This window comes from Arvicanthis niloticus, chromosome 1 (genome assembly GCF_011762505.2).
Source record: "Arvicanthis niloticus isolate mArvNil1 chromosome 1, mArvNil1.pat.X, whole genome shotgun sequence".
Classification (NCBI taxonomy): Eukaryota; Metazoa; Chordata; class Mammalia; order Rodentia; family Muridae; genus Arvicanthis; species Arvicanthis niloticus.
This window is the reverse complement of record NC_047658.1, coordinates 19,002,835-19,016,639: the sequence shown is the minus strand read 5'-3', so window position 1 is coordinate 19,016,639 and position 13,805 is coordinate 19,002,835. Positions and strand designations below refer to the sequence as shown.

Here is a 13,805-nt window from a genome sequence, read left to right as displayed (position 1 = left end):
CATCCCCGTCATGATCTTCAAGCTGATTCTGCATCTGTCTCTGTCCCCAGAACCATGTCCCCAAGGAGGACGCTGGTGTTCCACGAGGGGAGGGCCCAGCCATTCCAGGAGACACCCCACCACCCACTCCCCGTTCTGCCCGTCTTGAGAGGATGACTCAGGCTTTGGCACTGCAAGCGGGGTCACTGGAAGATGGGGCACCTCCCCGGGGAAGGTCAGCAGGGATGTGGATTGAGAATGGGGAAGGGACCAGGACTTCAGTGGTAGAGGACAGCATCCATTCCAGGCTCTTCCCTGTGTCTAGTGAAGGCACCCCAGATTCCCTCCACAAAGCCCCCAAGAGGAAGAGCATCAAGTCATCCATAGGTCGGCTCTTCGGCAAGAAAGAGAAGGGCCGGATGGGACCCCCAGGCCGGGAAAGTGTTTCTCTGGGTAAGTACTATAATGTCAGCCCTCCCCTCTTCTCTCCCCCTTTCCCTCCTCTCCTCCCTCCCTGCCTTCCTTGCTCCCTGCCTTTCTCCCTCTCCCCCTACCTTCTCATTTGCTAGAAATTGGTTTCTGTTTTCATTAGGTAATACTTTTCTTTCTTTCTTGTGGGGCTGGGACCCGAACCTAGGGCCTCATGCATGTTCAGCGAGTATTCTACCATCAAGCTATATTCCCAGCCCCTGCTTTTTTTTAAATTTCAAATACGTATTATAATTGTCTGTGTGTTCTCAGTGAGTGTATATGGAGGTCAGAGGACAGCTTCACTAAGTCAGTTTTCTCCTTCCACTTTGCTTGTGTAGCTCTGGCTGTCCTGGGATTCTCTTTGTAGAGCAGGCTGGCCTCACGCCCACAGAGCTCCTCCCCTTTGACTCCCAAGAGCTGGGATCAGAGGTGTGCAGCAGCACCCAGGCCCTGTTTTTTGGTCTTGCTGTGTAAATCTGGCTGGCCTGATATTTGCTTTGTAGCATAGAGGTAGCTGGTGATGTTCTTGCTACCTCCACCTCTCCAGTGCTTGGGAAGTCTTGGGACTAAGACTTCACTAACTCTGGTGCTTCTTTGTCACCAGCTGGGACACCCTCTGATGAAACACTGGCCACCGACCCTCTGGGACTAGCCAAGCTGACTGGTCCAGGAGATAAAGACAGGAGGAACAAGAGGAAGTGAGTGTCTGCAGGGTTTGGGGTGAGACCCAGGGAACCTGGGAATATCTTTTTTATTGCTTTGCTATCTGGGTTGGGAAGGTGGGCTTACATAGCATCAGGCCTTACCGCACTCTCCAGAGATGCTCTGATGGTGTGCACCTGTGTGAGAGGTCCAGGTGCCCAGCTCCTGTCTACCTTCTCTGTAGGCACGAACTTCTGGAAGAAGCCTGTCGCCAGGGCCTGCCTTTTGCTGCCTGGGATGGCCCCACTGTGGTCTCCTGGCTGGAGGTATTCTGACATTGAAATAATTTTACTGGAGAGCTATTAATCCAACCTCCCACTTAAGTTTTTGTTTTTGTTTTGTAATTAATTCAGGGTCTCACTCTGTGGCCCAGGCTAGCCTCAAACTCATGGCAATCCTCTTTCTTACCTCAGCCTCTTGAATGCTGGGATTACAAACCTGAGCCGCGTGCCAGGCTTTTATCCTCAGCTCTCTGACAGCTGGTTGGCTTTCCTTAACACAAGTCTAGAAGTGGGGTGGGTGGGGAGGTCAGAACCCAAGGCTCTGAGGAAGGCCACTTCCTCTTCCTCCCACCCCTGCGCATTCCATCTGTCTCTTCTGGTCTCTCCCTGTCTCTGCTGACTTGTGTCTGTCTTTCCATCTGTCCTGTTCGTACTCATCCCTCATCTTCTCCCACGTGCCTCTGTTTTGGCGCATCTGCTTCTTTGCCTGAGAACTTTCTCCATCTGTCTCTCTCTCCCCGGACTCCTTCACATTCTCGCCTTCCCATGACCTCAGCTCTGGGTGGGCATGCCTGCGTGGTACGTGGCCGCTTGCCGGGCCAACGTCAAGAGCGGCGCCATCATGGCCAACCTGTCAGACACGGAGATCCAGCGGGAAATCGGCATCAGCAATCCACTGCACAGGCTGAAGCTGCGCCTTGCCATTCAGGAGATGGTGTCACTCACATCGCCTTCGGCTCCTGCCTCCTCACGCACTGTGAGTGCCTGCCAATCCACACCCCGCTGCCTGGCCCCACCCCTCACTGGCAGAGAGCCTATCCTGGGCCCACTGGCTCCATTCTCCATGCTCCCTGCACATGTGTCATGGGTGGGTTACTTGAGCTCCTTCTTCAGGGGACATCTCTTGCAGGGACTCCCTTGGCTTGTTCCCCCCCACCCCTTCCCGTCCCCAAGACTTCCTTCCTGAAGATTTCACCAATTCTAAGAAACCGTCCAATTCCCCCAGTTTCTTTTTTTCATTTCTTTTGAGACAAGATCTCACTTATGTAGGGCTGGCTGGCCTGGAATTCACTATGTGAACCAGGCTGTGCTTGAACTCACAGAGATCCACCTTCCTCTGCTTCCTGAGCCAGCCCCACCATGCCTAGACCCAGTTTTTTCTTAAGAAGTCTCAAATACACAGACAAGTATTGGTACCTGTGTGAGAGGCAATGGGATGGCAAACTGAAAGTAACCTGGGCTACTGGGCTATTTGGTGAGACCTTGCCTCATCCAAAAAAAAAAAAAACAAAAAAAAAAAAAACAACAACAAAAAAAACCAACAACAACAAAAAAAACAAAACAAAACAGAGGGATCATGCAAGATGGATGGCTCAGTGGGCGAAGGTGCTGGCCACCAAACCTGCCACCTGAGGTCAATTCCTGGAACTCGCATGGGGGAAGAAGAAAATCAACTCCTATAAGTGTGTCCTCTGACTGCCATCAGGTGCCATGTCACACACACACATAAAATAAGCAAAGGTTATTTTAAACATATATACCGTGAAGAGAGCTCAGTACTATAGCCTGGCTTATTTATTTGATGTATATGAGTACACTGTAGCTGTCTTCAGACACACCAGAAGAGGGCATCAGATCCCATTACAGATGGTTGTGAGCCACCATGTGGTTGCTGGGAATTGAACTCAGGACCTCTGGAAGAGCAGTCAGTGCTCTTAATCGCTGGGCCATCTTTCTAGTCCTGGAAGTTCAATCTTGACTTGGTTACTGAGAAGACAGAAAAGGAAATTCCACATAGATATGTCTAATTTTATTGTAAATCCTCTGTCCCATGCCTGTTTGCCCCTTGGGTTCTTTTTTCTTTCTTTCTTTCTTCTTTTTTTTTTTTTTTTTGCTTTGGTTTTGGTTTTCTCTCTGTCCTGGAACTTACTCTACAGAACAGGCTGGCCTTGAATTCACAGAGATTCACCTGCCTCTGCCTCCCAGGAGCTGAGAAAGGTGTGTGCACCACCACTGAATGCCCTCTTCTCTTGGCTTCTTGAGTGTAATTTGACAAGACAAAAGACCATCCCTCCAAATGCCATCAGCAGACATCTTTCCCTCCCTTGGGCCTCCACAGCCATAGCCCACACAGTGTCGCTGTCATTGTTCCTTTTGTCCGCTAGTCCATCCATATGCATTTTTCCCAAAATGTTGTTGAAATGAGGTCTTACTTTGAGGCTCACCCAGGCTGGCCTGGAACCCATTGTGAGCTCTTGACACAGACCTTGAGAATGTGGGTCACAATGTCATAGTCATTGTGTATGTGTACCCTAGGGATTCACCCTAAGTCTTGTGAATGCACACCCCTAGCTCCTAGAGAATTCCAGACAATGCCAGTGCCAAGGGAGTCCAGAGTCTCTTTGCTTTGTGACAATCTCTCTCTAAGTAGCTCTGACTTGTCCTGTTCCTGCAGCCCTGCCTCTGCCTCCCTAGTGTAGAGATTAACTCCTGCCCCACCATGCTAGGCTTCCAGGGTTACCTATGTTCACTGTGTGCTCTGGCCTGGTTCTCAGCATCACCAGGAGCCGGGTGGTCTGAGTCTACACAGGCACTAATGATTCATAGGACAGGAGTCAGCAGGAGTAGCCAGCACGGGTGGCAGGGGTGGCAAACCTCTTCCTGCTAGCGCACTCCCCTCCCCAAGCCCTGTCTGCTCTCACCTTCTGTGCTTGACACCAGAGAGGTGACATCCAGAGAGGTGTCCTCACTGTGCTTGACACCAGAGAGGTGACATCAAAGGCCCAGCTCCCTCAAAAACAAAACAAAACAAAACAAAACAGAAAAACAAAACAAAAAAAACCCCACCAACTCTTCTTTATTATGTGTGAATGGTCCCTGCATGAATGAATGGGAGAATGCCTGGTGCCCTGGAGGTCAGAAGAGGCCATCCGATTCACTGGCAGGAGCTGCAGATGGCTATGGGCTGTCATATATGTGCTGAGAACCAAACCTGGATCCTCTGCAAGAGCAATGCATGGTTTTGTTTTTTCCCTGAGACAGGTTTCCCTGTGGAACTGAGAAGGCCTGTAGACCAGGCTGGCCCACCTGCCTCTGCCTCCCAAGTACTGGGATTAAAGGCGTGTGCCACCACTGCCTATTGTAACGCATGTTCTTAACCACTGAGCCATCTCTCCAGCCCTGAGAGTTTTTTATTACTTATGAAATTTCATATTAATTAAATATGAAAATTATATTTATACATTTGTATATATTTATAAATAAAGTGTGTGTGTATGTGTGTGGTCACCACAGAGCATTTGTGAAGGCTATCAGTCTCCTTCTACCATGTGGGATAGAACTCAGGTCATCAGGCTTGGTGGCAAGCACCTTTACCTGCTGAGTTATCTTGTTGGACCTTTTCAACTCTCATGCCTCAGCATAGTTGATGCCTATGATAGGGCCATTTCTTTCCTCTGTCAGCTCGTCTCTGAAACCCCAGACAGAATGACCATAAACGGATGAGTTAGGGGGATTGATTAGGAGACCATCTGTATCATCTGTATTCTGTCATCCCCCATTCCTTTACGCCCTGTGTCCTTCAGCCCACAGGAAACGTGTGGATGACACATGAGGAGATGGAGTCTCTGACGGCAGCTACAAAACCCGTGAGTGCCTCCTGCTGGTGGCCCTGGGGGGTGGCACTATTCCTACAGGGTGTGGGGGCTGGGAGGAGTCTGTCCGTGCATCGTCTGTCCCTTCCATTCTCCTCTGCCTGTCCCCTTAACCCACCCCTTCTCTCCCCCTCTTCCCACTAACGGGTCAGGAGACCAAGGAGATCAGCTGGGAGCAGGTAGGGGTGCAGGGTGGGCTGGACGCATGAGCAGGTTGTGCACGCTGCATGGTCTTTGTTTCTCTGTGCCCCACCCCTCGTCTGAACATTTTAAGTCCCTGCCCGGAGGGGAAGGCTGCAGTGTGGAGCTCGGCTGTTCATAGTTCTTGTGTTCATAGTGGCTTGGTGGGGGACAAAGTGGAAGCCCTCAGTGTCCACCTTCAACCTGGTGCACGGGCTACTCCATGGTTGTGGGTTGCTCGGAAGCAGGGGACTGTGGGATTGCTGGAACTGGAAGGAACTGCCCGGTGATGTGAGGGTTTGTGTTGAGGGGATGGGGAAGAGGGCTCGGCACAAGTGCTAGCTGTGCTCGCTATGGTGGCCTCGAGGTGGCCAGGCCAGTGAGAGGTGGGAAAGACCCAGTACATGGTGGCCTGGAGAAGAGACACAGTGTGTCCCCCTCGAGCTTGCCAGGGGCACCGGCTGAGCTCTGGTCTTTCTCCTTGCCCTAAAGCTACGAAAGACTTTGGGCTTGTCTCATAGCCTTATCTTAAGCTGGGCTGCTGGGACTAGCATTTTCAGGGTATTACGTCGGTGGTATCTGTGGTGGCAGGAGAGTCATATTGAATGAGAGCCACCATTTCTTGGTGTAGTCATGTTTGGGCTGAGTGGATGCAGACCTGCAGGGCTGGGGGTCAGTTGGTGGAACCCTTGCCTAGAATAGTCTTAAGTTCCAGCACCAACCTGGAGTATGGGGTACACATCTGTAACCCAGCACTCACAAGGGCGGAGGTGTGGGATCTAGAGTTGGAAGCCATCCTCAGCTTCACCAAAAGTTTGAAATTAGTCTATGCTACATAAGAGCCTCAGCTGGTCCAGTGTTCCCAGTGGTGGGGCCAGATTGTTCTGTGGTGGTGGTAGAACTAACCTGGGATGAGGGCCTGAACTTTATCCTTTCCCTATACATATGGGAAGGGACAAGAGGGCCTGACCCCCTCCCTCACCTGCCCATGGCCCCAGATCCTGGCATATGGCGACATGAACCACGAGTGGGTGGGGAACGACTGGCTGCCCAGCCTTGGGCTGCCTCAGTACCGAAGCTACTTCATGGAGTCGCTAGTTGATGCTCGGATGTTGGACCATCTGAACAAGAAGGAACTGCGAGGACAACTCAAGATGGTGGACAGCTTCCACAGGTGGGGATTGCCTGGCCAATGGGAACAGCCTAAGGGGAAGAAGTCACACCCCCAGACTTCGGCCAATGGGAAGTTTCATTAAATTTTCGCTCGGTGCGCCTTGAACCAAAGATGGTGGTCCATAGAAAAATTGATATCTGGTGTGGTCCTGGTGACCTGCTACTGGAGGGGTGGGGAGCCGGAGGACTGCAAGTTTGAGGTTAGCCTGGACTACAGAGTGGGTTCAAGCCCAGGATAGGGTAAAAGATCTTAGAGAGAGAGAGGAAGACAGAGAAACACAAGCAAGAGAACACTAGTAACCAGTACGGAACTGGGGATTTGTGCTTTTACCTAGTATGGGTAAAACACACACACACACACACACACACACACACACACACACACACGCACGCACGCACGCACGCACGCACGCACGCACGCACGCACGTGAGGGAGGGAGGGAGGGAGAGAGGAGAGAGACAGAGAGACAGAGAGAGAATGAATTCTGTAAGAGCAACAACAGTGGCCACAGGAAGGCTCCTGGGTGACTCAGTTTCTCCTACTGCTCAGGGTTAGTCTGCACTACGGTATTATGTGCCTGAAACGGCTCAACTATGACCGGAAGGACCTGGAGCGGAGGAGGGAAGAAAGCCAGACCCAAATCAGAGGTAAGGTCCTGTGGGGGCCATGTGGAAGGTAGGGAGCCGGAGAAACCAAGAGCTACTGGAAACAGGGTGGAACCACTATGGGGGCGTGGCCAGAGAATAAAATGAGTGTGGAGTTATGTGCTAGACTGATTGTGCATGTCCACTGGGGCGCGCTATCACACAAGGGGTGGAACCGGAAATAGGGCTTGGCTAAGAGAGAATATGAACCTGTTCTCTAGGAGGCGCTGTTCCCAGAAATAATGAGTAGAACCTGTGCGGGGCGTGGCTCGGGCGGGAAATGGGAGTAACAAGCCTAGATGGCCAGTTTCACAGATGAGGGATGGAACCAGCGTAGAGACTTAGCTAGGAAAGGAAATGAGGGTGGAGTTAGGCTAATTTGGCAGGGCTGGCCACTGGGAGGTGCACAGCTAAGAGTCCTTTTCTTCCCCAGATGTGATGGTGTGGTCCAACGAACGGGTCATGGGTTGGGTGTCTGGCCTTGGCCTGAAGGAGTTTGCTACAAATCTCACCGAGAGTGGGGTGCACGGAGCACTGTTGGCTCTAGATGAAACCTTCGACTACTCCGACCTGGCCTTGCTTCTACAGATACCTACGCAGAATGCACAAGTGAGCCTTGGCTGGTCAGCAGACATGTTGGGCACCCCGACCTGTATGCTCTAAATAACCTCTTTCTCCTTTTGTTTTCCAGGCTCGGCAACTGCTGGAGAAAGAATTCAGTAACCTCATCTCCTTAGGCACAGACAGACGGCTGGATGAGGTGGGCGTGGCAATGAGGTCTGGTTTCCACGTTGCACGTAACAAGTCAGCCGTGAAGGAGTAGGGCTTGGTGTTGCCAACCAGTTGTGGTTTGATGCTGAGTTTAGTGAGGGTCATGATTAATGCAGAGGGGTAGAGTCGGAACTTGTGCCCGTCTCCCTCACCTTGGGTTCCTATCACACAACTAGGACAGTGCCAAGTCCTTCAGCCGCTCCCCATCCTGGAGGAAGATGTTCCGTGAGAAGGACCTCCGGGGTGTGACCCCCGATTCAGCCGAGATGTTACCCCCCAACTTCCGCTCAGCTGCAGCAGGAGCTCTAGGCTCACCGGGGCTCCCTCTCCGCAAACTGCAGCCCGAAGGTAGGGACAATCCAGGCCCTATTCATGTATAAGGACAACCTTCCATCTGGTCTAGCCTACCTACCTGGGCTACAGAAGAGTTCAAGATTGTCAGGGCTGCTTAGTGAGATTGTTTCAAAAAGTAAAAAGAGGGCTGGACATGTAGCTCACTGGTGAAAGAGCCGCCTAGAATCACACATTGAGGAGCTGTGGCGGTGTGGCTCGGTGGAGGGCTTTTGACTAGCAATTCCGTGGCCCTACTTTCTCGGTCTCCAGTTCTAAGGAGTGGGGATTCCCTGGGGGAAACTAGTGTTGTTCTAGGTTGAAGCTCTGTTGCTCTTTCTAGGCCAGACTTCTGGAAATTCACGAGCAGATGGTGTTTCGGTCCGGACTTACTCCTGCTAGTGTGCACCTCCAGGTGAGGACTCTGTCAGGTGAATTTTTAGGGTTCAGGGTGGTGCAATGAGAACGCGGGATAGCGTACCAGATGGGTCTCACTCTCAATGCAAGTGACCTCACTCTCACTCCAATGAAGACCCTTCCGAAGGCTGGGCCGTTTTCCCTCCTTTCCAGGGTATTGTCTAGCCGGAGACCACCGTGCGGGAGCTCGCTCTGCGGACTGCACCACCTATACATACCAGCCGGGTGTGTGTGTTCCCGCCTCCCGAATGGACTGGGCCTGGACCAAACCACAAGAAATGGACTGAAAGGGGACAGCCGAAGAAGAGGACAGGAAGAAATCCCATCCCAAACTTCCGTCTCCCTTTTCTCTACTTTGTAATTTATTGATGATCCGTTTCGAATGGGAGCCAGGCGTCCTGCACTTGCGGAAAGGGGGCGGGGCTTCCCTCTCGGGCCGCATGCGGGGAGATGCCACCCCTCCCCTTTCTATTGCCCAGTCGCGGGGCCCAAGTCTTCCTTCTCCATCCGCTAGGAGGGGAGGGGAGACTCGCTGCTACAAGCCTCGCCCCCCCCCCCAACCCTGTACCACTCAGCCCTGCCCCGCTGCGTCTTGTCGCCAGTCCTCGGGGTCATCTACAAGCGAGGTTCCCTGACCCTCCTCCCTGTCTCGTGTTCCCCGGGGCCTCTCCGCCCCTGTGCTATGGCGGTGTCTGTGCCCAAGGGTCAGGGACGCAGCACTGCGTTCCCATTTCCCCTCTGGCTCCGGGGTTTGCATGGGAAAATCCCTCTGTCAACTGTGCCGCTGGCAATGTGGCTGGGGAGAGGACGGACAATGGGGAGCCCCACCCTGACTCGGCCTCCTGGCTCCAGGCGTTACTCAGTGATCACGGGTAAAGACCTACTGTTTCAAAAGCTCTGCTGGTGACCAGCCTTTTTTTGAGACAGGGTCTCACTTTGTAGTCCTGGCTGGCCTGGAACTCACTGTGTAGACTAGGCTAGCCTCGAACTCACAGAGATCCGCCTGCCTCTGCCTCTGCACTGAGATTAAAGGTGTGTGCCACCAGTCCCAGTTTGTTCTTAAGTTGTTAAGAACCCAAACCAACCACCTCCAGATCAAGGAGTCGAAGCTGTCCTGTATCAGGTAGCCTCACCCTACCCTCTGTCTCCCCAGGACACACCCACACTGGACACTGATGTTTCTAGGAGCACATTTATTTAGAGAAATAGATGCAGCTCTTGCCAGGTGGCCAGGTCAGGGCTCTGGAGTCTCCAGCATGTCAGCCAGGGCTCTGGACAGAGAACACAAAGGTTAGTTAGCCAATGTGCAGAAGCCACTTAGCCATCAGGACCCCAACCATTTCATAGAAGAGAGTCCAGGGTGGATCTTTAACTCAGCGAGCCAGCCCTTCTCTAACGGGTCCCTTGAACTGCATCATCTCCCAGCCCAGCCCCACACACTTACTGATACAGAGAGGAGGAGAAATAGTCAACGTAGCTTCCTGTGAGGGAGCAGAGAGAGAAGAGGTTTGAGGGGCCTCCTGGAGGGGCATGGAGGGGGAAGACTGAGGGCAAGTGCAGAAATGTGCTCAGACTCCTTCTAATTCAAACTGCATCAAGACCCTTCTTGCTTTGGACCCTCCGGCAGCCCCGCCCCTCCGGCAGCCCCGCCCCCAGTGTCTATTTACTTTGGTCCCACCCACTCCTAGGACTATCACAACAACATTACCTCAATTTTAGCCTGAGATATCAGATTCTACCCACATGACCTTTGCCAGAGCCACACCCCCTGCCCCACCCATTTGACCACAGATCACAGCCTTGGTTTACTGCTCAGGTTGGTTCCAACCCCACTAGGATTCACTTTGCTGGGCCCTGGCCCCTCGATGGGTGTCTGCCTCTTCCTCCTTGCTGCTCACCTGGAGTGCAGAGCGTGTCGCAGACCAGCGGGCAGAGGTAGCAGAACTGGCAGTGCTGAGGGCAGGGAGAGAGCCTGGTCAGGGGCTGAGTCAGGGACAAATAAGGAAGGACCACCCAGGGTCTGAGGCTAGGTGGAGGGTCACACAGGAAGGAAGCATGAAGCCATGTAAGGCCAGGATTATGCCTTGGGCACTCCAGTGGTCCCAGCCATCTTGGGACCTGAGCTTAGGAGCTTTGGGAAGGCCTCACCTGACACTGGTCACAGTGTTCCCCCATGTTCTCCTCATCGCAGTGACAGCTTTCGCATTCAGTACATCGCTGGGAGTAGGAAGAGCCTGGTTAGAGAAGCCCCTAGCTCCAAATCCCTCAGGAGACGATCACTTCAGCTGTTGACTTCCATGTCTGAATTCAGAGTCCCCCTCTTCTCTGGAGACACCACCCACCCTGGTTTTCCATCTCAAGACAACCCCAACCCCATGTGACCCATTCACTGGACAGTGGGACCTGTGACCCTCACCTGGAGACATTAACTTCTTATAGTCCCAATGTCCCCACCCCTGGCTTCTGGTCTCCAGCTTGTTCTGGAAGCATTTGTTTTTGCCTGCTCCTCCCACTCCCAGGTTTGCAGGCCTCCCATGACACCCCAGGGCGTGCCAGGCAGATCTGGGCTAGGGACCTACATTGCAGAAAGAACAGTAGCCACACAAGGACCCTGGCTGGTAGTTTTCATATTCCTGGGCATCCTGCTGACCTGTGGGGCAGGAGGGTAACAGTGACTCCAATTGGCCAGTTCTGCCTGCCCCACCCCTGTGAAGCCAGGTCACTTACCTGTGATCTCACGACTCTCCTCCTCACTGGAACCTTCTCTGGCTACCTCCCTGCCAGCCAGTGGATTTGGAATAATGGTGAAAGGTAGCAGGTTTTCCTCCTCTTCCTCCTCATCCTCTTCTTCCTCCTCCTCCTGCTTTCTGTGATGGCTCAGTGGAGCTGAAACTGCAGCCCTGTCTCTCTTTCTCTCTTTCTTATCTTTTTCTTCCTCTTCTTCATCTTCCTGGCTCATGGGGAGGCCATGGCCCTCCTCTTCCTCCTCCTCTTCCTCCTCCTCCTCACTGTGGGCTTCTTGTCTCTGTTCTGGGCCTTCATCTCCCTCTTGAGAGCTGTGGTCACCTTCCTTCCTTGATTCTCCAGAACTGGGTCCTGTGGGGTGCAGGGGCTGATGACCAATCTCTCCCTGAACAGATTCTCTGTGACCCTGCCTAGTCCATTCATCCTGATCTCGTAGCCTATGGCTGGGGGCCTTGTGGCCAAACTCAGTAGAAATGTGTTCATCGGCATCCCTAGAGACTCCGTGGTGGTGGTGGCCAGGGACTCCATTCGTATAGTCTTCTAGAGGGTCTTCATCGCTCACAGCAGTGTGGTCTTGGGGTTGGTGGCTTGCAACATGGTGGCTGTACTTGACTGTTGCCTCTTCTTGATTCTCACGTCCAAGACCATGGTGAGCATGTCTGGGAGACTGGTGCCAATGTTCTGTGGACACAGCCTCATCTTCCTCTTCCTCATTTTGGTGGCTTTGGTGGCCATGGCTGGGGACATGATGATAGTCTTCTTCTGAGTCATCTTCCTCATCTTCATTCTCATGGCCTCTGTGTCTGTGGGCTTGGTGCACATGCTCAGAGTCACCATCCTCATCCTCATCACCATCCTCATCCTCATCACCATCCTCATCCTCATCTTCATGGCCTCGGTGTCCATGCCTGGAGACATGATCGTCTTCCTCTGACTCATCCTCATCTTCTTCCTTCCTGTGGCCATGGATCTGGTGCCTGTGCTCAGTAGAGTTTTCTTCTTCTTCTTCTTCTTCTTCTTCTTCTTCTTCTTCTTCTTCTTCTTCTTCTTCTTCTTCTTCTTCTTCTTCATCATCATCATCGGCTTGTTTTTTGTGGCCTTGGTGGTCCTGGGTCTGGTGTCCATATTCACTGGAGTCACCATCTTCATTATCATTTTCATCTTCTTGACCTTGAAGCCTGTGGATGTGACTGTCTTCATCTGAGTCCCCATTGTCTTCTTTGTCATGGTCCTGATGTCTGTGAGCTTGGTGTCCATACTCAGTGGAGCCCCCATCATCACCATCATCATCATCACTGTGTTCTTGGTGCCTGTGGCTGTGGGCATGATGGAGTCCATCTCTCTCCTTTGAGTGGATCTGGTGACCACGGGCCTGGTGCTTATCATCAGAGTCTTCCATCATGTCCACCCTCTCCTTCTCTCCTCCATCATCTTCTTCTCCATGGCCATGGTGGACATGCCTGGGATTGTGATGGTGATACTCACTGGAGACAATGCCATCCTCATCTTCATGGCTGTGGCTCCTCTGTCTGGGGAAGTGGTTCTCTGCTGAGTCCTCTAAATCTTCATTGTTATGTTCCTGGTGCCCATGGAGCTGTCTAACATGCCTTCTGAAAACCTCTTGGGAGATATTCTCCTCCCCAACCTCGTGGCCAGGGTACCTGTGGTCTTGGACCTGGTGGCCATATTCCCTGGAGAAATCTTCATCCTCTTCTTTGTGGTCCCTGTCCTTCTCACCTTGATAGCCCCTGTGGCTGTGGCTGTGGTGGCCAAACTCAGTTGATAGGTCTTCTGAGGACCCAGGGATGCCTGCATTGTTGTTCCAGTTGCCGAGGCCCAGCCCAGACCCTCTCAGCTCCTGGGTCACCACTGGACGGACCAGCAGGATGGCCACTGTGGCCCAAAGGAGACAAGTGTGTAACCATGGCCCCTGGAAGCCCATGGGGACGTTTAGCAGCTGAGCGGCTGACCAGGCTGGCTTCAGCTGCCTCTGACGGATGGTCCTTCTGCCTCTTTGGCGTTGACTTTCAGATTGTCTCTCTTTTGTGGTATGCCTCCCACTCTCTGCTTCTCTGTCTTTCTTAGGTCTTGGATGACCCTCTGAGGATGTCCCCTTTGGAGCTGTGACCCTAGTTCCAGGACCTCCCTTTCCACTGCTGGGCCAATGGGGTCTGTCCCCTCCCCTTCTTGTGGCTAAATTTATCCAGAGCCTAAGTTATTCTGGTCACTCCCTGCCTGCCCCTCCCCTCTTGTTCCTCTGGCTCAGGACTGGGTGGTGGAGGGGTCTTCATGGACAGGAGGGGGGCAGGGACTGGACAAGCTCAAGTTTGGCATCTTTAGCACAAAGGCCAGGCTTTTAGAGTGACTTGCTGGAAAAGCCTGGGGCGCTGGGAGAGGAGGGCATGCAGGAGAGGAAGGCCTCCAGCAAGGTAAACACTGGGAAGAATGCATACAGAACGGGACATTCGGTGTGGCAGTGGTGTCATGCAGAAGCTGTGGAAGACAGTGAAGGAATCCT

The 13,805-nt window shown here is 52.8% G+C and overlaps 2 protein-coding genes across 3 annotated transcripts in view; one reads left to right on the top strand and one right to left on the bottom strand.

Moving 5' to 3' along the window:
• Ppfia3 (PPFI scaffold protein A3) overlaps positions 1–9,587 on the top strand; it is a 28,417-nt gene extending 18,830 nt beyond the window's left edge. The window contains exons 17-30 of one of the 2 annotated variants that reach the window (XM_034519644.2): positions 51–214; positions 305–432; positions 1,055–1,148; positions 1,337–1,418; positions 1,930–2,130; positions 4,958–5,020; positions 5,179–5,205; positions 6,205–6,380; positions 6,930–7,027; positions 7,458–7,633; positions 7,716–7,784; positions 7,972–8,143; positions 8,469–8,540; positions 8,696–9,587. In XM_034519644.2, the coding sequence (XP_034375535.1) occupies positions 51–214; positions 305–432; positions 1,055–1,148; positions 1,337–1,418; positions 1,930–2,130; positions 4,958–5,020; positions 5,179–5,205; positions 6,205–6,380; positions 6,930–7,027; positions 7,458–7,633; positions 7,716–7,784; positions 7,972–8,143; positions 8,469–8,527 (1,509 nt within the window). In that variant the 3' untranslated portion in view covers positions 8,528–8,540; positions 8,696–9,587. The remainder of the gene's footprint in view (positions 1–50; positions 215–304; positions 433–1,054; positions 1,149–1,336; positions 1,419–1,929; positions 2,131–4,957; positions 5,021–5,178; positions 5,206–6,204; positions 6,381–6,929; positions 7,028–7,457; positions 7,634–7,715; positions 7,785–7,971; positions 8,144–8,468; positions 8,541–8,695) is intronic. The other variant, XM_034519651.2, reaches the window with a different exon arrangement.
• Positions 9,588–9,720: 133 nt separating this feature from the next.
• Positions 9,721–13,383, bottom strand: Hrc (histidine rich calcium binding protein). The gene is made up of 6 exons (XM_034519659.3): positions 11,270–13,383; positions 11,122–11,192; positions 10,691–10,759; positions 10,441–10,495; positions 9,987–10,023; positions 9,721–9,813 (listed from the first exon to the last, which is right to left on the bottom strand). Exons 1-6 carry the CDS (start codon positions 13,227–13,229, stop codon positions 9,777–9,779), a joined length of 2,229 nt encoding a protein of 742 aa, XP_034375550.1. The 5' UTR covers positions 13,230–13,383; the 3' UTR covers positions 9,721–9,776.
• Positions 13,384–13,805: the final 422 nt, after the last annotated feature.

Bases quoted from the DNA above. Each gene is read 5' to 3' on its own strand.
- Hrc (XM_034519659.3), bottom strand. From the start codon at position 13,229: ATGGGCTTCCAGGGGCCATGGTTACACACTTGTCTCCTTTGGGCCACA. The intron at 10,760-11,121 runs GTAGGTCCCTAG...TCCTACTCCCAG, and splicing joins GCTACTGTTCTTTCTGCAAT to CGATGTACTGAATGCGAAAG. The intron at 10,496-10,690 runs GTGAGGCCTTCC...CCCTGCCCTCAG, and splicing joins AACACTGTGACCAGTGTCAG to CACTGCCAGTTCTGCTACCT.